This window comes from Macadamia integrifolia, chromosome 8 (genome assembly GCF_013358625.1).
Source record: "Macadamia integrifolia cultivar HAES 741 chromosome 8, SCU_Mint_v3, whole genome shotgun sequence".
In the NCBI taxonomy this organism is placed as follows: domain Eukaryota; kingdom Viridiplantae; phylum Streptophyta; class Magnoliopsida; order Proteales; family Proteaceae; genus Macadamia; species Macadamia integrifolia.
In genome coordinates, this window is record NC_056564.1 from 30,590,401 (window position 1) to 30,616,638 (window position 26,238).

The window sequence follows — 26,238 nt, forward strand, 5'->3', positions numbered from 1 at the left end:
AATCCAAATTGTTGGAGTAAAGTGAGGATGCCATATTGAATTTAGCAACTAAAATGAAAATATGATTGTATCAAAAGGACAGTTTCAATACTGAATGTAAACCAAGAGTAGAATTACAACAGGGAAGAAACAGAAAAAAGAAGAATCAGGTAAGGTTGTAATATAATAAAAGCTAAATAAAGAGAACCCATTCCACCTGGGGCTGGGAGCATCGTCTGAGGATCGTGCTTCAAAAGGTAGGTCTCCAACAATTTGACTGACATTTCATAAATGTCAGTATTATTATGAAATGTCAGTATTATTATGACTTTGAAGCTCCACTATTTCATCTACGCCTTCTGCCATTATAATCAAATCACCATAGTAACTATCATTTCCTTCCACTTTTCCAGTTTCTAAGACTTTCTTAAGCCCCTCCAGGCATACATAAGTGGTCTGGATGTGAGAGCATGTAAGCATCTCACATAATGGTTGAATGCATCCCTCGTCAACAAGATACCTACAAAAAAAAAATAATAATAATAAATAAATAAATCTTTCTACTCAAAAAAAAAAAAAAACCTGAATTACTGAAAAAGAAAATACCGGATCTGGGTACTATTTCCTCCTCAAATTGCATTGGCCATGACCCACGCGATTTCACATTTTAATTGAACATTAGCAGTCTGAAATATTTGGATGAGATTACGGAAGGCACCGGTGTCTATGATGGCCTGCACCATATCAAGAGCATTCATTAATGCACATAGTACAGGACTTAAATAAATAATACAACAGCAGAATTTACCTGAATATGACATGTATTTCCTGCAGTAATGTTCGAAAGTATCCAGCACAATTCCTTTTTGACATTGTTGTCAAGATTTTGCGTCAATAAACTCACAAAACAAGGCAGTGCCTACTGATCAATTACGTACTGGAGAAAAGGAGAATTGTTAATAAAAAAACAAGTTAGATTACATATATAAATCTAAATCCAGTAAGGTTCCCTTTTGACATGAGCTCTCACTTTAGTACTGGGAAAAAAAAGTACAATGAAGAAAGAAAATTTGGGCTTTCTGAAGTTTCTGTTTCTGAGATCAGGCACTTCTACGACAATGGTTCTCCATGAAGTTAGGCTTCTTTAAATTTTAAATCAAACATTGCATTCACTTTATTGTTTAGCATATTTACAGATCCTTAATCACTGAAAACATATCCATTGGCAATACGGGTTCATTTTGTTAGATGCGGGTAGTATCTAGGTAAACGTTCTAGTGTAAAGTAGTTCCAAGTTTTAACCCATTGCATGTTTGACTTGGCCTGAACTACTTTAGAACCTTATTGGATTTTAAATCTTAATCTCGGCTGCAAATTTCTCCAAAATTTCAGCTAGAGAACTTGCCAGGTGGTCCAGTAATGTTGGCAAGTATGTCATCATAATCATATTTATAAAAATACTCCAACCCTACAATGATTGATCTTTTGAACCTCCAGGATGAGAACGAGCTACACTACAGCAGGGCCTCAATTCAATCAATGTCCATGATGATGAACCTCATGGAGGACCATGGAAACTCTCGCTCACTGGCTGCATTAGTCTATTTACATCTCTCATACAGCCATAACAAGTAATGAGAAAATATAAGTTTGTTCTTGTGGCACTTAAAACCGTTCAAGAACCGATTAAGACCCGTTCGCCCCAAACCGTTAATGAAACCAAGAACAACACTCTTAGGACCGTGAAACCTAACCCGTTTACAGACCATGAAACCGAAACATGCTTTTGGTTTCTGTCATTGACACTGCAAATCAAACCGAAACCGCACCATTTAACACCCTCAATTGACATCCCTCTTCAAGGGTCTCAGTGATACAGTTTAGGGCCAGTTCAAACAGGCCCCTTAATGGTCCACACGGGTTTGGTTATACCCAGCCCAAACCAAGGCCTATTCAGGCCATCGGTTTAAGCCATGTTCAGGCTCATACTTGGGCCCATATTTAATATATTTAATTCCATCAGTCCAGCCATGTTCTGCCCCCAGAATAAAATAAGCAAGCAGGTTTTTGAAGTGGAGATTTCCAGATTTTGTGGGGCCCATCCAGGCTGCTGCATGGAGGTTCTGTTGGAGAGAATGTTTCCTTAATTTGGGAGGATTCTTAGAAGATCTTGTGGGCCCCTGAACCAAATTGCATCGAGGAAAAATAAGCTGCTGTTGAGATCCTTTGAGATCATTGTCTACTTTCTAATTCATTGTAATGACACTAGTTAGTTAGGAGTTTCTATTATGTTGGGTTTCTATTTTCTTTCTTCTATTTCCTTGTAATGTTGAAGTTTAGCTTCTTAGCCTTCAAGTAGCCCACACATGCTATGGGTTTATAATTTTGTAATCTGGATTTTTTACATTATTATAAATACAAGAAAGGAGGAAGGACCTCGCGGAACTGTAAGGTTGCTCCATTGCAACCTAGTGGTCATGGGCTCAAGTCGGGAAACAGCCTCTTCGCGAAGTAGGCATGAGGCTGCGTACATTATGACCCTCTCCACTTGTGCACTGGGTAACACCCTTCTTAAATACAAAAAGGGTGATCTCCCCATTGGTTTTGGTAATTGAAAGAACGGCTCTTTGCGAGAGTGTGCTCCTCTGGTGCAGTGTTGGCAGCCCTATTGGGGTGAAGCAATAGGTTATTGGTGTTAGAGTTTATGTAATAAGGGTACTTTCGGGTCAAGTGTATTTTACTCTTGTTAGTGAAGTAATATATTTGTAGCAGAGAATCTTTTCTCTACACAACATTCCACCATTCTCTTCTCTCTTCTCCTTCTTCCTCTTCCTCCTCTTCTCCAATCTTCCATCTCCTTGTTCTCTTCCCATCCTAATATTCTTACTTGGTATCAGAGCCTCACGGTGTTGGTTTGAGAGTCGTGCTACAAGATTACCACTTCCTCCTCTTCTCTTTGGAACCCAAGGTTACAAAAGGGTTCCAAGGAAAGGACTTCTATGTGAAACATTTAAGAAATCATGAGATAGGCAAGCAGGGAGACCATGAAGACACCAAAGGAAGTTTCCTTAAAAGAAAGAGACATTTGGAGCTTGCATCAAGCAAAACCAGGTCTCGGCAACATTACCGCTAGCCCTAGTTTTTTTTTTTTTTTTTTTTTTTTTTTTTTTTTTTTTTTATTTCTTTCTTTTTTTCATCTGACCAACTTTGGAGCTGGAACCCGGCCTCCATCGCCCTGGGTTGTATTATCACCCATTCTTGGTCTCGCTTCATGCTTCTTCAAGTTGTTGTTTAGGAGTATCCATATATTATGTCCGATCTCACTAGACCTATGGAAGCTACATCCTGTGGGTCGAATAGTACCAATCTCAGCCCGATTGTCTTTGATAACCCCAACACTCAAATTTCCCTTGTCAAGTTGGATAGCACCAACTATTTGGACTGGTCACAATATGTGAAGTTATCCTTGAGGAGTCGAAGGAAACTTAGGTATATTTCTAGGCTATCAAGGCTCCCGCTGTCATTGATCCAGCATACCAGAAATGGAAAACTGCGAATTCTACTATTATGACTTGGTTCCTCCTTTCCATGAAACCTGAGATCGGAAAAAGATTTATCCGGAAGGAAACTGCTAAGGACATTTGGGATAGTATCTAAAACCTACTGACAGGGTAGGTGACTCTATTAAGGCCTACCAGTTCTTTCAATAGGCTCTCTCCAAGAAGCAGCGAAACAGGACTATCTCTGACTATTATACTACTGTTGTAGGACTTAAGGAGGAGTATGATCATTATCAAGACCTTCAATTGTCTAATCTTGAAGATGAAGCCTAGGTCTATAGATCCCTTGAAAAAGAGCGAGCTTTGATCTTACTAGGTGGGTTAAACTCAAACCATGAGCCAATCTGGATACAGATTTGAGCCGGTCACCCCTTCCATCCCTTGATGAGTTGTGTAGCTACCTATTGAGTGAGGAGAGGAGACCTTGCTCCTCTACTTGAGCGATCTGCTTTCTTCCACTGCCCACAGAGAATGGCGTGGAAGCGGCCAAAACCAAGATCATCCCATGGAAATGACAGAGAGACCCTGATAGTGTCATCATTGTGGCAAGGTGCTAGGTTCTTCATGGCCGCCCTCCTAGTACACGTAGTGGATCAACTAGCACCGGTGGTGGCCACAGAGGAGGGGCTACAACCCATGCTAGGGATGATATTGCAGTGCGTCGCTGGATCATGTCTCAACTTGATAGCCCATCTACCTCACAAGATGCCTCAGCTTCTGCTATGCATGTCACCACATTTGCACCTTCCCAGAGTCAAGCAAATCACACATTATTTACCTAGAGAGGTAACAATACCATCACAATGTTGATTGTTTATGTTAATGACATCGTGGTGACTGAAGATGACAATGATGAAATAGCTAGGCTGAAAGCCTACTTGGCCAAACAATTTGAGATCAAAGACCTAGGACACTTGAAGTATTTCTTGGTAATTGAATTGCCAAGGTCTAAGAAGGGAATCCACATTTTCCAAAATACTCTTTAATGCTCTTATACAGCTGCATGGTGGATGCTATATGGAAGAGACTCACCTAATATGACCAAAATAATAGAAGTTGTTGTCTCAAATATGTTCTACCACCGGATGTGAGCGCAACTGGAGTACCTTCAACCTCATACACTCCAAGAGGTGGAACCAATTGAGTACAAAGCAGCTGGACGATTTAGTCTATATGCATTACAATATGAGATTAAAAGAGGAGCACATACACCTTGGCATGGACAACAATACAACCCAATCGAGTTGAGTGGAAGATGAGGAGGATCCCCTTTATGAGTGAGTCAGGGCCTGTGTTAGATGAGGCTGGGGATTGGCCCAACTCCCAGATTGCTTCACATATCGGTGTTAATGTCGAGGAGTATATGGCGTTAAAGCACAAAGTTCACTAAGAGATCTAGCGTCTATTTGACCCTTAGCCTTGCGGAGATGATGAAGAGGATTGGTCTGATCGCGTTCCTCGGATGCCACTCACACACCTTCCCCAACTCAAGGCCATGGTGGTGGTGGTGGTTATGATGGTTGATAGGTTAGCATCCTTACGTGAGGATGACCAGATTATGCAGGATCTGAAGCCAGCACTAGAGCCTGTCAAATTCACAAGGAATAGTTAGTTTGATCATGCCACACAAGATCAAGATCAAGATCAAGATCATCGTGCATGTACCGGAGAGGCTATGCTTGAGGTCCACACATGTATCTCAGACTTAAAGAGGAGGCAGCTAGGATGGGCATGGATGTATCGAGACTGTCTGGTAGAATGGAAGCCATAAGTTCGAGGAAAAGTAGAGAATTTGGGCATTGGCATGCACCATATTTCATAAGCGAGAGCCCTAGTGCAGCACATCATGTTGATTGTTACTTCAAGAGCATCGATTCAGCGACTAGGTATAGTGCATATGGACCATCCTTCAAGAGCACTGGTTCAGCACATGGAGGGTATGGTGGCTTTGAGGCTGGTTATGGTGGTGGTCATGGTGGATCTTCTACATCATTCCCAGCACTAAGCATGGTGGTGGGTCGTCTTTCGTTGAAAGCATCTTCTCATATCTAGCCCAACGATGTGCGCTGACTCCAGTCAGTTTCAGTCTTAATGACCCATTCCTCATGTCGGGGTACCTCCGATAAGTTGATGATGGGGATTATAGCTGGGCAGTATTGGAATTTTCAAACAGTTGGTCCCAAAACACGTCATAGGACACATTTGTTGCATTTTGAGGAGTTGCTGCGATTTATTCAATCATACATCGCGTATGGAATGGAACCGCCTAAAAATTCCACATGGAATTGAATGGTGAGCGTTGTATGTTGTTTTCCACTCTAATGTATGTTTAGAATGCTTGAATAGCTTATTTGCATTTCCAGAAGCAAAATTATATTTAGACTCGATGCTTATAATAGGGCTAGTGTACAACAACATTCAGCGTAACCTAGCAAACTTGGCTCAAAACAACAAGTACCATTTTGGGTGATTTTCTAGTGAAACTAGTTCATAGAATAGGTGTAAAATGTTAAAATTAAAAAAAATAAAATAAAATAAAATAAAATCTGAGCCTAAAAAAACCCAGGTTTCGAGCTTGCCCCCAAAAATGTACCAGGTTACAACCGTGATATCTCGATTTCGAGGCTGTCAGAAATCGGCCTCGAAACCAAGATTTAGAAATTTGGTTTAAGCACCCTGAGTTCTTGTCTTTTCTTAAACATAAGTGCTCTTCATTTGATGATCAAAATTTTGTGTAAACTTTCTTGTCTAATGGTAAGCTCAAGAAAATGGAATATGGAGGTTTTAGGGAAATCTTAATCCTTTAAAATATATAATTTTTTTAAACTGTATTTAGAGATACTTGAGCCCTCTCCTACTAATTTTTTTAAATGGGCAGAGGTGTCCAGTAATATCAAGTGGTTGTTGGAAGCTGAAGAGATATTTTGGCTTCAGAAATCTAGGGTTACTTATATTAATGAAGGGGGTAGAAACACTAGGTTTTTTCATTCCATGGCTTCTCAACATCTATCTAATCAATCCTTTTGTTGCCTTTTCAATGAGAAGGGACAGAAAATTTCTGCATTGACGTCTGTTGCTGGCCTTTTTGCCAGACATTTAGGAGAGAGATATACTACTTCTAATCCTTTAGATCCATCATTTGTTGAAACCTTGTTTGACCCTATCCTTACTGATGTGGAAAATAGAAACTTTGCAGAGTTAACCTTCAGAAGAAGAGATTACGGAGGCTTATTTTGGCAAGGGAGCTTATAAAGCTCCTGAGCATCATAGGGTGTCTATGGTCTTTTATCAGAACTGTGATTTTTTAAAAGGTGATATTGTGTTTTCTCCATAATTTTTTTTAATACTATACCTTACTTCCTCATCCCCAAAAAGACCAATGCCTCATCTATTAATGATTTTAGGCCTATTAGTCTATATAAGTTTTTGTATAAAATAACAGCTAAACCATTAGCGAATAGATTAAAACCATTTCTTAGTCATTATTGCAGCATTTGTGCATGGACAAATTTTTGATAATTATTGTAGCTAATGAAATATTTCACTGTTTAAATCATAATCAAGTGAACCATGGTTGGATGGCCTCAAAGCTTGATATGTCTAAAGTCTATGACTGTCTTGAATGGGGGTATTGAGGGCCATCTTTGAAGACCTAGGTTTTTGTGACAAATGGTGTGATATGATTAGTTATTTAATTTCTACTAGTACACACTATTAACCTTGAAGGTTCTAGTTTAATTTTATTAATCCTTCTAGGCGTATTAGACAGGGTTGTCCCCTTATCCCTTATTCTTTTTTATCACACCTATGGAAGGGCTTCCACATCTTCTTAGTGGTCATCGAAATCTTCAGCTTTTTAGGGGAATTAAAGTAGGGACTGCCACTGAGGTGTCTCATTTGCTGTTTTTAGATGACACTATATCTTTTGTCGGGCTTTATTGCATAATGTGTCCACTATTCAATCCATTATACATTTATTTCAAGATTATAAAGACAACAAATTAATTTTGATAAGAGTGTCTTAATTTTAGTAAGTCTACTTCTGAAAATTTTTAATAGTACACTCCTGGGGATTTGGGAGTTAAGCTCATCACTTCAAATGATGTTTATCTTGGTTCTACTATCAAGTTCAAGCATTGTAAATCTCGTACTAGGACTAGTATCATCAGTAGGTTTAATGCTAATTGGAGAAAACCTCTTTTATCACAACCTAGCTGTTCTATTTTTGTTAAATCTGTTTTGAACTCCATCCCTACTTATTGGATGTTATGTTTCTTGTTACCTATGAATATTTGTAATAAACTAGATTCAATATGTTTGAGATTTTGGCATGGTATTCGGATAATAATAATACAAGAGCTTGAATCCCTTAGTATTTTGGATAATCATATGATCAAATCTAATAGGGTGTCTTTTTCTTTGCATTGCTTGTGGCTGAACTTGATCTTTATTTCATTGCAGGTTTCTTTTACTGATGATTTGATAGTATCTTGTTTGCTTGTATGGGTCATGCATATGAATTTTCTTTTAACTGTTGGTTTTCTTTCTCTATTGTGGTCAGTTGTTCTCTTATTAGGCTTTAGATTTTAAGTATTGAGGGGACTATCTAATGTCGCAAGGGTTTGCTCCTTTATTTGGTCATATTTTATCATCTCTTCAACAACAACCATAACCTTATCCCAACTATCATCTCCTACTGTATATATATGACCAAATCAACACCATATAACAGGATCGATCAACACCAAAATCTAGGGAAATAGGGTTCTCCTGGTTCTGTATGGTGAGAAGAACAAGATCGGTGCAATACCGTACTCCGATCCAGCAAAGAGACAAGAACAAGGATAGGTGCAATACCGTACCTAGAACTAATTCGTGCAAAATTAAAATAAACAAATAAAGCAAGACCAAGAACTCAAAATAAGGTACTAAAATAAAAGCTGCTTAACTAGATCTATGTTTCAGAATCAAGAGGCACTATTGTAAGCTTTGATCTGAAGATAGAACTAGAAGCAAGCTATGCAAGATGCAGATGCAAGAAAATAATGATGCTATTTGAAAGTAAACTTTGATATTATTTGGAGATCTTTGATTATAAGGTTTGGATAGGCTTAGGTTGGAGGATTTGAGAAGAAGAATGGTGGTTGGTCTTTGAAGGAGGCTTTGAAGGTTGTTGATGCTAACCTTTGAGGGCGATCGGACTTAGAAGGGACGATCGGACCTTGGAGTTGTTGTTGAAGACCGGCGGAGCTTGAACCTTGAAGAACTTGAGAGGGGCGATTCCTTTGGATGGAGGCTTTTCACTCTCTAAGTCTAATTTTGGGAGAGAATAACCAAGTGGTTTGTGAAGAGGGGGAGTGTCCCTTTTATCGAGAAAGATGACACTTTACATTTCATTTGGGTTTGCAGCGCATTTGAATTTCATTTGGCACTATTCTAAATTACATTTGAAACAGTACTAAATTACATTTCATTTGGTACTGTGCACTTGAATTTTGACCACTATTTGAAGGCACCGTTGGCGCCGAAAGTTGGAGCTGATCTCGACCTTTGATTTGGAATCTTCAATGGTCGCACCGCGGCATTCCACGTGTCCAAGACAGTTTTCCGCATTAGGTTGATCAAGGAGCTTGTACCATATTTGACTGAGCCTGGTATTGGCCTGACTGTCCTTTAACCTGGGACAGTAGCAGTACCACCTTTCCTCTAAGAGGTTGTCCGTGGTTAACTGACTAGATGAGTTATCGACATCACCGATCGGCTAGTTTAGAACCGTTCTAGCAGACGTTGTAGATCAAATCATTGTTTGGTCAAGGATTTTGATTTTGAGGTGGCCCAGCGAGATTTGCGAGAGGTCACCATTTTGAATTTGCTCAAGGATGAAGCCTTGCTGGATGGAACATTTGACTCATCATCAAAGGGGTCTTGGGCCATTTGTTGAGTGTGGCAATGGGCTGCCATAGAACTTTTGATGGAGCTGAGGCTATAGGCTCCGTCACTTGATTCTTCTTCTGAGTCAGAGCCGAGTTCGGCGAGGCGAGGTGAGCCAGAAGGGCTTCCTTCTCACTTTTGATGCTTGATTTTGAGGAAGCCTGAAGGGCTGGGACTGATTTGAGGCCCGTGAGGCTTTGGATGAGGGCCGATTTTTCACATTTTGAGATGTCACAGTTGTCCCACCATTTGACATTGAAGACCCGGCAAAGGACCGGGGTAATCCAATCAGGGGTCTGGTAGTCATTGATCTCATATTCCCAAAATAGTATCCATGCCAGTCGGCAGTGGAGAAAAAACCGAAGGAGATCGGGCTAGTGTGGCTGCTGTTGGGTGTGCTTGCAGAATATGTGGAAGGATGCTTGTATTTGTTGCGGAAGAATATCGACCATAGGGCCATATTCGAAAATTGAGAGTAAAGCTTGCCATCAAGCAAAAATTTGTTTTGAAACTAAATTTGAGACATCATTTTGTAAAACAAATTTAACAGCACTGCAATCAACACGAACTAAAAATGGTTTGTTTAATAATGCATTTTGAAATTTTTGGATGCAAAGAACTATAGCTAAAACTTCCTTTTTAATGGTGCTGTAATTCTTTTGAGCTGGGTTCCAGGTACCAGAAGTAAACTGAACAAGCTGTTCTTTATTAGTATCTGGGAGTTTTTGTCTGAGAATTACTATTTCCTTGGATTTTACATTCCCTCAAAATTAACCTCAAAATCCATGGATACAGAATGATGCATGGATCAGTTCCAAACTTCCAATTACTGTCATTCATCGTATCAAATACAAACCAATGAAAACTGTCAAACCTAGAGCCCTCAAACGATCTCCAAAAGGACAGACCCTTTACCTTGAAACCAACTGTATCCAAGGTCAAGTCGTTTATCCTAGGCTCGTTCAATGGAAAGATATCTCTTTCCCTGATGAGTGGAAGTTGAAAACTACTACTCCTCAACCCCAAATCTCAAACACCAATATCTAGTCCATCTCCCAAGCTATAGATGGCTTATTAACCCTTCGATTTAACCGACAAATTCCCCCTCCTATTTACCAAAGTTCCCGTAGGTCTTGCTCTGATGCTTCGACCTCTTCAAAATCAAATTATTTTCCCTTGAGTCTGCCCCTTAGGACTCCTCCTATCCGAAACCTTTCTGGAGTAAATTTCGGTCAAAATGTTGTCCATGGAACCTATAAGACTTCGTCCTTTGTTCCAGATTCAACTCCTTCCTACCAAAATCATCCCCAATCTCCAACCCAGTCAGAGGTGGCTCCGCCCCAATGCGACCTAGGAGTCTATATGCTCCAAGTCAATGAAAAATACCAAATTGACAAACCCTTACTACGAACCGATTTCGAATCACCAAAAAACATACCAAAACGTGATTGGTTCTTCAAAACCTTTAATCTTGAACAATAAGATCAAATCAGAACAAATTGGTATAATTTCATGACAAATCTCAAAACAAATGTTTTCTTTTTTACTTATTTTGATATTTATGCCCAGGACAACGATATAGATTACCCATGGCATAACCAAATCTATACTCAAACTGCTACCCACAAATCTTGGACCCTTAGCACCGGTCCGACTACCACTGCTATCCATCCCCCATGGAAAGTATCAAATATGCCTTCAAAAATACTGAATTAACTGCTTCCCCGTTCAAAGTAGCTGAACAAGATGACCCAAATAGAAAACAAATTGAACAATTAAACTTTACAAATTTAAGTCTTCAAACCATAGGTGATCAACTCTCCCGAGTTGAAAGTCTAGTTCAACCAAAACCTGTGTCCTCTATGACACCAGCTCCTATTCCACCTTCAACTCCCCTTTTCAAACCATATAATATACCCCCAACACACCAACGTGAACTTAACAAATCATATTTATTAGACCAAATCAACCATAGGCTCGCAACCTTAACTGCATCCGAAACCCCACCACAAACGCCAACACAAAATCAACCTACTGCTGAATCTGTCAATCGCTAGGTTCTTACCCTTGATGGTTACTCTTCTGACTCTTCGTCTGAGTCTGACTATGAGTCTCCAAATATCCCACAAATTAATCAAATTGGATAAAGTTCAAACCAACACCCTGTCTTCCTGGACCTCCAAATTGAAGCAAGAGGAACTGCTCCTCAAGCTTCTTACCAAAGTGGGATCATCTATGAATGGAACATAGATGGTTTGTCTGAGCATAATCTCATGAACAAACTTAAAGAAATGACCATGGTTAGTAATGCACACCGTATCAAAAATACGGTTGATAGTGCTGTTGCAACCTTGCTCATTTCTGGCTTTACCGGCCAGCTTCAGCCTTCAAACAACCCAGGCCAAACACCTCCAAACAACTTAAGGATCCAAAATCGAAAGCCAATACCATGAAAAACCTCTCAAAGAAGATCTCTTCACTATTGAAGATGTTCTTGAAAATTACATGGACTCTCCATCAAACATGGCTCAACGAATCTTCTTTCAAGGATGGCACTATTATTCCCCTATGGCAGCAAAAACACAAGAATTTTATGAATACATTCTTGCCGACACTGACTCTGTCAGGCTCAAACTCAATTTCAACAAAAATGACCCATCCTTGGTCACACACACAACCGTAACCATATGCAAAGTCCTTAGCCTTAAAGATTGGAACAACCATCCCCTCACCTGCAAAAACTTTTCAAATACCTATACCCCTTCCGGGTATATATATATATATAGTATTTTCAGCCAATCACCTTTGCATGGATCCTATATTATTAGTGTTTATTTTTCTTTTTTAGTTATGTCTTATCGGGCCTGTATGCGGTGACAAGTAGGCAAGGGTTCTCAAAAAGTCGACAAGTGCAAGTAAAGAAGCTAGTCCAAAATCAGAAGTGTGGAATAGCATCTTGGAACATCGGATCTTTAACGAGTAAGAGTCTAAAATTAATAGATGTCATGAGAAGAAGAAGAATTAATATAGTCTGTATTCAAGAGACTAGATGGAAGGGTAGCAAAGCTAAGGAGTTAGACGACTTAAGACTTAGGTATACAGGGGCTAAAAGTAATAGAAATGGAGTGGAAATTATAGGGTATAAAGACTTAAATAATGATGTGGTGGATGTACAAAGAATTGGAGATGGGATTAAATCCATCAAAGCTTGTGCTAGAGAAAGATAGCATTGGACAAAAGTAATAAGCTACAATTCTGGGAACACATGTATGGTCTACTGCAAGGTTTTGGGCAAGGAGAAAAGATTATTTTAGGGGGTGATCTGAATGAACATATGTTGGGAGAGACCGTAGAGGCTATGAGGGTGTAAATAGAGGTTATGGGTTTGGCGAGAGGAATGAAGAGCAGATCTTAATTTTAGATTTTGTTGTCGCTTATGATTTATCCAATGTAAATGCTAATTTTGAAAAGAGGGAGATGCATATAGTTACCAATAAAAGTGGGCACCATCATAGCTAAATAAATTTCTTCCTCACTAGAAGGGTCGACAGATTACTATGTAAGGACTGTAGGTGACACCAATGGAGAGCCTATCCAGTTTCCACTTAACATAGATTAGCGGTCTGAATATATGCCTCAATCTGTAGGATCGTAAGGAATAGGAGCCTATTTGCCCTAGGATAAGGTGGTGGAGCTTAAAGGGGGCTACCTTGAATTCATTCACTGATAACGTGGCCAGACAAGGAAAATGTGACTTCAAGGGGGACACTATCATGGTGTCGAATGAGATGACGGCTTGTATTAAAAAGGTTGTTAAAGATTAACTAGGTGAATCGAGAGGAAAACACCATTCCGCTAAGGAGGCTTGGTGGGATGATGAGGTTCAAGCAAACATTAAGACAAAGAAAGCTAGCTTTAAGACTTGGCAATCGACTAAGGAAGTAGAAAATCTAAAAAGTTATAAGTCTACCATAACTAAAGCTAAAAAGATTGTGGAAAAAGCAAGTGCAAAGTATGAAGACCTCTATAACCTCTACATTACAAAGGAAGGAGGAAAAGCTATCCATAAGATGGCTAAAATGAAGGAAAAGAAGAGTAGAGATTTTGACCGTGTTAGATGCATTAAAAGTGATGATGGCAGGGAGCTAGTAAGGGATGAAGATTTTATGAAGAGATGGGAAGAGTATTTTCGCAGCCTACTAAATGGAGACATTCCAAGTAGAAGTGGCCTGAAAGACCGTTATCATCAAGACACCACACATTGTATCTATACGGAAGGTTAGGGTGGCTAACGTTAAAGGAGCCTTAAGAAATATGAAAGTAAGCAAGATACCAAGTTCAAATGACATCCCAATAGAAGTGTGGAAGATTCTTAGGACTATGTGGTGCATCTTTGCTTACCAAACTATTTAACAAGATTATGAGTACAAGGAAAATGCTAGATGAATGGAGGAGAAGCATTTTAGTTCCGATCTACAAGCATAAAGGTGATATTCGAAGCAAAAACAACTATAGAGGCATAAGACTAATGAGTCATAATATGAAATTATGGGAGAAGGTTATTGAAGTTCACCTAAGAAGAGAATCTATTCTCTCGAAGAACCAATTTGGTTTTACTCAAGAGGCTTAAGGAAAGATTTAGAGTTTGTAGGAAGGATCTCCATACAGTCTTTATTGACCTAACAAAGCTTATGATATAGTCCCTAGAGAGTTAATTTGATATGTACTAGAGAAGAGAAAGGTGTTAAGTAAGTATGTGGAAATAATTAAATATATGTATGAGGACGTGGCAACTAGTGTGAGAACCATGGGAGGTCAAGGTAGTGAATTCTCAATTACAATTGGGTGACATAAAGGATCAACTTTAAGTCCTTACTTGTTTGCAGTTAGTATGGATATGATTTGACCATGAACATTCAAGAAAAGGTTCCGTGGTGTATGTTTTTTTGCTGATGATATTGTTTGAGTGGATGAGACAAAAGTAGTAATTAAACGCTAAGTTGGAGTTATGGAGATTAACCTTTGAATCAAGAGGTTTTAAGCTTAGTAGAACGAAGGAGTATATAGTGTGTAACTATAGTTACACTAAGGCAGATAACGAAATGGTGAATATTGGGAAGAGATAGAGAGAAACCATAAATGATTATTTTAGATAGCCGGGGTCAACCATTATAAAAAAGGTGCTACAGAGGATGATATTCTCAAAGAATTAAAGTGGGATGGATGAAATGGAGAAGTGTGTCTAGAGTGTTGTGTGATTGATGTATTCCTTCATATCTTAATAGGTTAGTTGAACATCCGGCTATGATGTATGGGGCTACGTGGTAGACGCTACAAAGCTTCATATAGATAAATTAAGTGTAGCAGAGATGAGGATGTTAAGATGGATGTACAGCAAAACTAGAAATGATAAAGTGAAGAATGACCATGTTAGAGCTGAGATAGGAGTTGCTCTAATACATGATAAGATCCCAGAAAGTCACTAGAGGTGGCATAGCCATATTCAACGGAGACCTTGAGATGAACTCATGCACCAGTATAGAGGAGCGACTAGTTTCAAATTGAAGGATCTAAAGAGTCAGGGGCAAGCCTAAAATGACCCTAAGAGAAGCAGTGAGGAAAGACATGCATAGTTTAGGCCTAGACTCAAGTTTGACTTCAAATAGAGCTATTTGAATTCTTGGAAGGCAAGAATCCATGCAACCAACCCCATTTAGATGAGATATTCCGGAGTTGTTAATGTTGTTGTGTTCTTTTCTTTTCTTTCATTTTTAATATCTTGTCTTTGCACAAATCCATGTAGCTGACCCATTTATTTGGGATAAGGCTAAGTTGTTATTGTTGTTGTTGAATCCCTTAGTCTGTGATACGTAAGCCTAAGAATATTTTTTTTTTTTTGGGGGGGGGGGGGGTGGTTTTGGCTCCCTCTGCTTCTTTGCGATAGGGCTCTATTGCATAAGCTAGCTTGGAAGCTACTCACTTCCCTAGACATACTGTGGGTTCATATGCTATGGTCTAAAGAACGTAATCAATCTTCCTTGCTTGATTCTCATACTTCCTATAAAAAGGGAACAGTTGTGTAGCAAAGCATTGCAAAGTGTTGCCCCACACATAACATGGTCTGTTTAAATGTCAGAAATGGGACAACTACAAAGATATGGACAGACCCTTGGATTCCTAGCTTACCGAATTATTCTATGCTTCCATCTGTCGCTGGAAACTAGTGCCAGAAATTAAAGATGAAAAAATAAACAGAAAAGTATAGGAGAAAGGGAAGAAGAATATAGATGGGGATGGGGGATAGATTGGGTCGAGCATCTCACTCTTCCCTAGGGCATCTCACCCACGAGGTCTCTCACCTCACTACATCTCACAGTTTTTTTGGAATAAACCAATTTTTTTTTTCTTTATAATTTGGCTGTAAATCAGCCTTGTCCTTTATTTATAGTGATAAATTCAATTACAGCAATTGAGCCCTTCTTTGCGTGGAAAGGAAAGGAATTCCTAATTAAAAACTAATCATAAATCAAATCAAATATATCTATTAGCTGAAATAGAAAGTCCTAGGAATAAAAACTACTAAATACATAAAGAAAACAATAAAATAGGAAATAAATGTAATCAATGAAATCCCTCACGCAAGGACTAATCTTTCATAAAATTTAGCACTAATTAAAGCTGTCAAACTCCTCCATGATTTGGCCATGGGGCCCACTTGAAATTCTATAAAGGTTCCTACAAATCAGCTCAATTGCCTTGAAAGGAAAACCTCCACACAAGCAATATTGACCTTCAATCTTGTCTCCATCCAGCTGCCATGGGGCCCACGAATCAGGAAGGAATCCTCTTCAGTTCTCCACGCAAGAAACCCTTGGGTTGAACCAATCAAGAACCAAGAACCAAGCCACATCAGACCAGGCTGCCTCGACAGCACTTAAATCCCCAAGTGTTACCCTCTCGCTCTCTCTCCCGACTCTCATTTTCCCCATTCATTATCCCTCTCCTCTCACAACCCTTCTCTCCTGATCCTAGATCTCCCCGTGCTTCTTCTGCTCCTCTTTCAACCCCATCCTTGAAACATACTCTACTCCCCTAATATTCTCCACCTTCACTTGTCCCTCATCTAGCTCCGAATTAGTGAGCAGAAAATCACACCCTTCTGATGTAGTATTAACAAGAGTTTACACAAGGAGAACCAAGACCAAGGTCGACCCAAGTGGCTGACTGGGTCGACCCAGATCTGGTCCAAGTCAGCCCATGGTTTGGGCTGCTGATGGGTTACTAATTAGTTATTTAGTTTCTATTTTGAAGTCCTAAATTAGTTTCTAATTTCAAGTCATTGTTAGTTTCTAATTTCTGTCTAGACTAGTTTCTATTTTCATTAGATTCTAATTTCCAGTTTTTAGTAACTACTTATAATCAATTTTTAGTAACTCAAATTTAGTAACTCTGAATTACTATTACCTGTAAACACTCCCCATCATTATAAATAAAGGATATGGCTCTTTTATGAGCCACAATTTGAATTTAAAAGAAGACTCTCTTGTTGCTGCCGCTGGGTATCAATGGTGGTTCCTTGTGTTTGATCAAGGCCTAGGGATTGGTGTTTGATCCAATCGACACTCTACAGCGAGAAGTCCGAGTGGGTTGTTATTATTTCTGGTCTTATTTATTGGTTCTCTTCTTCACGGTACAGGTAAGTAATCTGAATTTTTCTGCAGAAATTTCTGGGTTAAGCTCTCTGTTTCCTATTCTGTCGACCTAGTCTATTTTGGAGTTCTGGCTACCCGATTACTTTGAGATTTTGGTCGATTGTTAGGACCATTAAGAAGGGGACTCGATCCAGTTTTGAGACAGATCAGACCTCTGGTTCAGTTGCTGTGTAGTGATCTGCAGCCCTGGCCAATAATGGATTCTGCCCAGAAATTCTTGTCTGATTTCTGATTCCTCTCGAGGTTGGTTGTTGCTTATATTTTCTCAAGGGATTAGACCTTCTAATCAGTATTTAGACTTGCTACTTGTTCCTTAAACATCTACTGCTGAAGTTTCTGAAGTATTAGAATCAATGGTCAGGTTTCAGATCCTGCGGTCCAGAATTGAGTCTTGATTTGATTTGTCTATTCTAGTGATGTTTTGGCTTTGATCATATTTTATTCATACTCTATTTCTGTTACTGGATATCCTATTTGTTAGTGCAAACTCTACTCTCAAAATTCCAGATTCTGAGTTTGATAATTCTGGGTTCTAAGGACTGTTGGCTGACTAGTACTGGACTGTTGTGTTGATTACTGTTGGGTGAATTTTGGTTGTTCTTTGGTTTACAAGATCCCGTTGTTTGGGTCTAGTTTGGCTTGTCAAACCTATTCCTACATTACCTTCCAGCTCTGATTTTCCCTCATCTAGCTCTGAACAGTGAGCAGATACCCCTAACTGTCCATCTGCCTTATTTCTTTTCCCATCGATTTTCTCTGCCCCTGCTAACGTACTCTGCTCCTCTCTATCCTGATTTTCTCTCTGCCTCCCGAGATTCTCTTCCTACTCCCGATTTTTCTTGGCTCGCCCCTTCTATTTAGTCCCTTTCTTCCGTCTATCTTTCTACCCTTATTCTCTCAACCACAACTGCCCCTATCCTCCCTACCACCGTAGACTCTCTCTATCTCCATCCCCACATTTTCTTTACCCTCTCCCCTACCTGGGTATTCGACCTGAGGTGCATATAGTGCATCTCCACTTTCCCCCTACTCAAGCCCAAGCTCTCTCCTACACCCACATCAATGAAACCGTATCACACCCCAGCCAGCAGCTTACCGCACCAGGAAAAAAAAAAAAAAAACTAGTTCGGTCTTGCTTGTCCCCCGCCGCTGCTAGTACACACACTACACCAACTGGTGCTGGATTACTCCGGCAGTACACTGACCGGCATTCACACATCCTCCTTGGTTATACTACCCTGGCACTACGTTGTACTCCACGTCTCAGAGTACTCTGGTTTGTAAGGGACAACTCCATTACTCTCCCCTCTATTGCCTAGTCCATATATGCTTATTTAGTGCCGTTAGCCTGCTTTGCTGTCTTCTCTTATTATGCTTTTGTTTTACTTCTTGGAACCCTTAGCTACCTATGGTTTACTGCATTTATTTTTATCACTTAGCTCGAAATCTGGTTTGTTGTATGTGTTGTTGGTGGACATATTTGTTTCTGCATTTTATATGTATCACTTAGCTCATAAGTTGGTTTGGTGTATGAGTTGTTAGTGGACATATTTGTTTCTCCTGATTAAAGCATCACTAGTTTCTCCATTTGCTTGTGTGATTGCATACTATTTTATTTTGTCTTTTGTATACTTTGAGAGTGTTCATATTTGTTTCTCCTGATTAAAGCATCACTATTGTCTCCATTTGTTTGTGTGATTGCATACAATCTCATTTTGTCTTTTGTATACTTTGAGAGTGTTCTATTGATGCATTAAGGGTCCTATATTGGTGCATCAGGTAGGCAGCCGGCATTTTAATATAATCAGCCAACCACTCTTTGCAAGGATCCTTTTTTTTTTAATATATATCTATACCATTCTGCTATTGCTAGGGCATCCCTCGCAAGCGACGCACCGTGTCTACGCCAGGATAAGGTGATAAGTAGGCAAGGGCAGGTGAGACCGTGAGAGGAAATAGTACAGCACAAAATCATAAGATTAGATTAGCTTCCTGGAACATCGGATCCTAACAGCTAAGAGCTTGGAGTTGATTGATGTCATAAGGAGAAAAAATATCAACATTACCTACATCCAACAGACCAGATGGAAGGGTAACAAAGAAAAAGCGTTGGATGACTATAAACTTTGGTATGTGGAAGATCAAAGCAGTAGAAGCAGAGTGGGCATTATAGTGGATAAATATTTAATAAATTATATTGTGGAAGTAAAGAGAATGGGAGATAGGATTATTTCCATCAAACTGGTGTTGGAGAAAGAGGTTGCCAATATTTTTTGCGCTTATGCACTCCAAACAGGATTGGATGAAAGCATCAAGCGTCAATTTTGGGATCGCATGAATGATTTAATATAGGGTCTTAATCAAGATGAATCGCTTATTATTAAAGATGACTTGAATAGACATGTTGTGAGGGATCGAAGAGGATATGAAGGTGTCCATGGAGGCTATGGGATTGGGAAGAGGAAAGAGAAGGGAAACTCAAGACCAAACATTGTTGTAGGTTATAACCTTCTCATTCTAAACACTTTCTTCGCGAGAAGAGAGGAGCATATAATTGCCTATAAAAGTGGGAACCATACTAGTCAAATAGATTTCTTCCTAACAATAAGGACAAACAGAGGGTTGTGTAAGGTTTGTAAGGTCATCCCTATGGAGAGTTTAACCACCCAACATAGACCGGTGATCTTGGATATATTTCTTAGTGCACAAAAGTGTAGGAGGAGGGAACCTATGTACCCTACGATAAGGTGTTGGAGATTAAAAGGTGAGTTCCTAAAAAAATTTACTGATAAGGTTGTCAAACAAAGAAAGTGGGACTTTGAGGGAGACACTAATGTGATGTGGAATGAGACGATGACTTGTATCAAGAGGGTTACCAAGGATGCTCCAAGGGAAATAAAAGGTAATCGCCAGGCCTTTAGGGAGATGTGGTTGTGGGATGAGGAGGTCCAAGCAGCCATCAAGACCAAGAAAATTTCTTTTAAGACTTGGCAAAGGACTAAAGATTCGAAAGATAAGAAGAGATATTATGATGCCCGAAACGAAGCCAAGAAGATTGTGCAGATGGCTAGGACGAAGAAATATGAGGATCTTTGCATTAGCTTAAACACAAAAGAAGGGGGAGAGCTATATATAAGATAGCTAAATGAGAGAATGGAAGAGTAGGGATTTTGACCAGGTGAGATGTATCAAATGTGATGATGGAAAAGTGTTATTAAATGATAAGGATATTGCAAAGAGATGCGAGGCGTATAGTAATGCTCGACTAAATGGAGACAGTGCGAGTGAGAATGAACCAGAAGATTGCTTTCCCCAACAAGACTCCTTACATCATAGATATGTACGAAAGGTTTGTGAAGCAGATGTTAGAAAAAAATCCTTGAGGAAGATGAAAGCAGGCAAGACAGCAGGCCCAGATGAGTACCCAAATAGAAGTATGGAAGCCCTAGGAGTCTATGAGCTTGTTTGGTTAACCAATTTGTTTAACAAGATTATGAACACAAGGAAGATGCAAGATGATTGGAGGAAAAGCACTGTAGTCCCGGTCTACAAAAATAAAGGGGATATTCAAAGTTGCAATAACTTTAGAAGTATAAAACCAATGAGTCATACTATGAAACTATGGGAGAAGGTTATTGAAGAAGAAGAGAGACTCATATCTTGGAGAACCAATTTGGTTTTATGCCAGGTAGATTCACGATAAAGGCTATTTATCTACTGAGGAGGCTCATGGAAAGTTATAGAGCCCACAAGAAGGATCTCCACATGGTCTTTATTGACCTTGGAAAAGCAAATGACAGAGTACCTAGAGATTTAATCCGACATGTCCTAGCAATGAGAGAGGTGTCGAGTAAAAATGTGGATATAATAAAGGGCATGGAGTGGTGAATAGTGTGAGATCTGTAGGAGGTCAAGGCTAGGAATTCCCAATCATGATTGGGTTAGATCAAATGTTGGCCTTAAGCGCCTAACTGTTTGTGCTTATCATGACGAGCTAACCAAGAGCATTTTAGATCAGGTCCCATGGTGTATGCTCTTCGCCGATGATATTATTTTAGTGGATGAGACTAAAGCAGGGATTGACACTAAGTTGGAACTATGGTAATTAACCACGGAATTAAGAGATTTTAAGATTAGTAGATCGAAGACAAAGTATATAATGTACATCTTTAGCCACTTTATGATGGATAATGAAATGGTAAAAATCAAAGAGAGAGATCCCACAAAGTGACTATTTAAATACATGTGGTCAACCATAAATAAAGAATGTGATATAAAGGATGATGTTTCACAGAGAATTAAAGTGGGATAGCTGAAGTGGAGAGGTGTGCCCGGAGTGTTGTGTGACCGGCATATCCCGTTAAAGCTTAAGGGAAAATTCTATAGGGCGGTGGTGCAACCAGCAATGATGTATGGGGTGGAATGTTGGGCAGTTAAGAAGTGTCATATAAATAAGTTATGTTTAACTGAAATGAAGATATTAAGATGGATGTGCGGCAAAACTAGGAAGGATAAAGTAAGGAATGAGCATATTAGAACTGATTTGGGAGTTGGCTTGATCAACGACAAGCTCTGCGAAAGTTGTTTGAGGTGGTTTGGCCATGTTCAAAGGGGGTCTGAGGATGCCCCAGTAAGGAGTGATCTGATCCAAATGGAAGAAGCTAAAAGAGCCAAGGGCATACCTAAAATGACCATAGGCAAAGAGGTGAGGAATGACATTCTTAGCCTTGATTTTGACCCAAGTGACCTTGGATAGAGCCTATTGGAAGGCAAGGATCCAAGTAGCCGACCCCATTTAGCTGAGATTTTCCTGACTTGTTAGGTTATACCTCCTTTCTCTTACTCTCACCTTTCTTACTCTCTTTTTACCTTCTTATTCAGTTTTCCTTTTTATTGTGGGGACTTATCCCTATTTTGTTTCGTATGGATCCATGTAGCCAACCTCATTAAGTTGGGATAAGGCTAAATTTGTTGTTGTTGTTAATTGCTATTTTTCCTCATGATATATATATTGCTATTTATAATAGGGAAAATTTCTCTCTCCCCTATACTAACCATACTTAAATCAAACTCCCCTACTCAAACTTTCACATCTGATTCCCCCAAAAAGTAAACCCCTACATCTCCTTTTCCCATAGGACTCACTTCTTTTTCGAGGAAACTAATACCAATTGAGACTTGGAAATTGGAACACTACCTTTAAGGCCGGCAAGAGCGATGATACCAAAGCTGGACTGAGACAGGTCAATGAATCCCTTCAATCATCATCTATAATTTCTTTTTTCCCATCTAGCTTTACTTCTTTTCTTTTTTTCCTCCCCCCTCTTTTTTCTCCATATAATTTTTTGTAATCTCGCTAGTTTGAAGATTATACAATGTCACTGGACATCTATTGATGAAAATATGAGTCGCATATGTTAGGTTCAGTGGTTGTGACTAATTATTTCTTTTGTCTCTTTTCTGGTTGTCCTTCCGTGAGTGACAAGTTTCAACAGGGACTGAGTTATGGAGAAATTGTTATTTCTAATCATCACTGATGCAGATTCTTCACCAAACTGGGCTTGTTTTATTAGGAATAAGCCTAAAGTTGGATTCCATACATGTTGGGCCTTTGATCCCATGTGTTTTGAGTGTAATAGGCCACTTTTATGGGTCTAAACAGGGGCTCTACGGTTGCATACGAGATTACTAGTTTGTTTCCTAGATTACTAGTTTGTTTCCTTTTTCATTAGTTTCTTTTTTTAGTTGGGTTTGATTTGAGTTATATTTGTTTCCTTATGAGTCAACTTATTAGTTGAATCAAGTAATTAGTAGTTAGTTTCCTTTTTCAACTAGTTTCTAATTTCAGTTTTTAGTAACTATTGTATTAGGAGAATATTTGGTTTCTTTTTTGAGGAACCTTCTATTTTGTAATTCCCTCCCCCATCAACATTATAAATAAAGAAGAGGAGGTCCTAAAGCTAGAATGATTTTGATAAAAAAAAAATTAATGGCTGCTGCTATTGTCTTCTCCATAAACAGTTCTCTAGTGTTTGATCAAAGCTGATGGAATTGGTGTTTGATCCAATTGAATCTTTGCAATGTGAAGCCCAAGAGGTTCCTTTCAAGTGCTCTTCTTCTTCAAGCTATTTCTCTAGTCTCTTCTAAACTATACAAGGTGTAAAAGTGCTGGTCTGCTGTCATAGGTATTTAGATCCATTCCTACTCAGTTCTGCCCAGCGATAGAGGTTATTTGGGAAGAAATTTCAGTTCTGTTCAGGCCTATTCCTTCATCGGTATTGGCTGATATTTTAACCTGAGATTCCTCACACCCAAGATGGAACTCGATCCAGGTCTTCTGGCCTCTGATTGCTGAGATAGTAAAAATCTCCCAGATTTTGTCTTTTAGTGAAATCTGCAGTTCACCTCTGTAACCGATAGGAGTTTTGTTCATTTTCTGATTCCAGCAACTTCCTATGCTTTAATATTTTGTTGTTGGTTTATGTGAGTCCTATTCCAGCCTTGGATAGCCTCTGTTTGATCATCTACCGATCTCTATCAAGAGTCCTTTGACTATTGAAATTGATAGATTATTCTAGTGTGACCTGCTGTCCATTATTTTATATACAAGTGTTGGGATTGGTTTATGGTTGTTCTTTGGTTTAAAAATCCTGCAGTTGTGAATTGGTTTGTCTCATCCAAATCAGCTCTACATTAATCACTAAAGAATGTTAAAAATTAGTAGGAAAACCTGTTACCTGCACATGAACTGGGAACCAGATGGCGATTCAGATGATCCCACTTGGGTTTTGTTTCTCCTTTCTCACCGGACTCCTTAACAAATCAAAAGTCAAATATATATACCTCCGCAGAACAAACCTGCGGATCCTGAAGAGTCCCAAACCAACAAGGCAGCATGGCCTTTAAATCCCATTAATACGAAAACTATATGTGAAGAACCCACAACCCCTAATTTAATGAGCTATAACTTATTTCTAACAAAAACACAATCAAAAAATGCAGTCCTATTTGCAGATAAATTAGGGGCAATAAGCAAAGAACATAATTAAAATCAATTATCACCCGATGTAGATTTCTCCAACCAAAAAAACCATTGAAATAATCATACCTGAGTTTGGTTTTCGTCACCACTGACTATAACTCCAACTATACGTAAAGCTGGAAGTGTAAGAGATGGAAATGTTTTCCTAACAACAAACAAAAGATAGAAGGGATTAAATTAAGTTCTCTATCTTCTTCTTTGGGGCGATGGGGAAAAAACTTACAGCGTTATCAACTCTAAAAGGCGTGGGCAGACTCCCGCTCCAATCAGTGCACCAATGTCGTCACTACCAGTAAACAATTAGGTTCCGTTTGGTATCGTTATAAAAAAACGTTTTTGGAGTTTTTTTGTTCTATTGGAATGAAAAAACGGAATCTTCTATTTGGTGCACTTATGGTATGTTTCTGTTTTTTTGGAACAAAAAGTGAAAAAAAAAAAAAAACTGAAAAAACGAGATTGGACGGAACTCCAAAATGGAGTTCCGTCTTCCTAGTTTCGTTCCATTTTACAAAAAAAAATAAAAAATTTCCCGATAAAATCTGAAATTTTGAAACACCATTTTTTCGTTTAAAAACTGCGTTTTGACACAGAAACTGAAATTTTCGTTTTTGACACGAAACGACGTTTCTGTTCCCAAACGGGCCCTTAGCATATAGCCCAGCATACTTCTCTAAGAACATCTTCATCGTCCGAATGAAGAAGTCAAACCAATGCAGGCAATGCAGTCTTCATCTGCATCGACATCAATTTAAAAAACCCTTAAAAAGAAAAAAACTATTACAAACTACACAATCCAGAGGAACTGAAAGTACAACCTGCTTAACTGGTGTGACCTTGCAGAAGTCAGACAGAGTATTTGTTGCCTTTCTAAGCATTGAAATTTGCTCCTTCAACAACAGTGAAGAAATAAATCGTGGATTTAAAACTCAATTTAGATACAAGGGAGAACAATATCCAATATAATTTGTAAGTATGAATAATTATTTACAAACTCTATATTCTCGCTAAAATTGTGCGCCTGTCGGAGTTCAAGGTGGAGGAGAAAGAGGAAGAGGAAGAGGAAGAGGAAGAGGAAGAGGGAGAGGGAGAGGGAAGGAGGGCACCATGGTAAATCGAAGGAATAGAAGACAACGGCGAAGGATTAGTTGATAGACTTTTTTTATTTTTTGATCTTTTCTTGTTGCCTGCGATTCTCTTTCTCGTATTAATAAAATCAACTTGACAATGAAAAAGAAAAACGTATAAAAAAGAATACATAGCTGTTTCTTTCTAAATAATAGGATCATTACAGACAAACATATTAAAGCTTTCTTTCTAAATAATAAAAAGATTGAAGCCCGCAATATCATGAAAAAACTCAATAAAAAGATTGAAGCCCGCAATATCATGAGAAAACTAAACTGAAATTTTTTGTGGGAAGCTTAGAACGAACCTCAGAATGTGCTCCATGCTGAAAATCTAATTCCTCGACTTCCTCCTCTAACTGCAAAAGCATTAAACATTCTCAAAAATGCAATAATTTTATCTTCTTCCCCTTTCTTGCATGAAAGGGTGGGGCTGTGCGGGACAGGGGAGGGAGGGTGGGGCGGCGGAGAGAGTGGTGCTGGGTTTGGTGAGGGAAGGGATAACGGGTACCTTTGGTGTTTTCAGAATAGCCTTACAAGAAAAGAAAAAGAAAAAAGTAGAATCTCTGGTCCGACAGCTTCAAACCTTGAACTGGACCATCATTTTGGGATTGACAACATTGAAACCCCTCTTTCCGCGCAAAATCTCTGCTCTTCTTTTCCTGCTATTGTGGATTATATATTCCATCCGACGTCGACGACCTTTGTCGACGTCCAACGAAGATTTGAAGGTTCGCTGACGTCGACATCGCAACCGTGGTATGAAATTCAAATTATTCTTCTTCTACCTTTGGAACTGAGTTTTTTCTCCGATAAGTTAGGAGGTGTCTGAAAGTTTCGATCCCACTTGAATTAATTCAAAAGTTGGCATTCTCAGTGAAGGTTTTGAT

General features: G+C 39.1%; 1 protein-coding gene across 7 annotated transcripts; it reads right to left on the reverse strand.

Annotated features, from left to right (window-relative positions):
• Nucleotides 1-11: 11 nt before the first annotated feature.
• On the reverse strand, nucleotides 12-26,238 carry LOC122086639 (importin subunit alpha-4-like). 7 transcript variants are annotated; one of them, XR_006142503.1, is made up of 9 exons: nucleotides 25,935-26,238; nucleotides 25,657-25,707; nucleotides 25,040-25,111; nucleotides 24,448-24,510; nucleotides 24,291-24,369; nucleotides 23,920-24,049; nucleotides 788-916; nucleotides 586-713; nucleotides 12-499 (listed from the first exon to the last, which is right to left on the reverse strand). XR_006142503.1 is itself a non-coding variant. In XM_042655595.1 (9 exons), the coding sequence occupies exons 2-7, from the start codon at nucleotides 25,671-25,673 to the stop codon at nucleotides 906-908; spliced, it is 318 nt and encodes a 105-aa protein (XP_042511529.1). In that variant the 5' UTR covers nucleotides 25,674-25,707; nucleotides 25,935-26,238; the 3' UTR covers nucleotides 12-499; nucleotides 586-713; nucleotides 788-905. The 7 variants fall into 7 exon arrangements, 2 of the variants coding, with proteins under 2 accessions (XP_042511529.1, XP_042511530.1); XM_042655595.1 differs by having other exon boundaries at nucleotides 23,920-23,995; XR_006142501.1 differs by lacking the exon at nucleotides 23,920-24,049.

Excerpts from the sequence above, each read along its gene's own strand:
- LOC122086639 (XM_042655595.1), bottom strand. Across the intron at positions 24,511-25,039 it reads AGGTCACACCAGTTAAGCAG|TGACGACATTGGTGCACTGA; the intron begins GTTGTACTTTCA and ends GTTTACTGGTAG. Across the intron at positions 24,370-24,447 it reads CTTTTAGAGTTGATAACGCT|GAAAACATTTCCATCTCTTA; the intron begins GTAAGTTTTTTC and ends GTTTGTTGTTAG.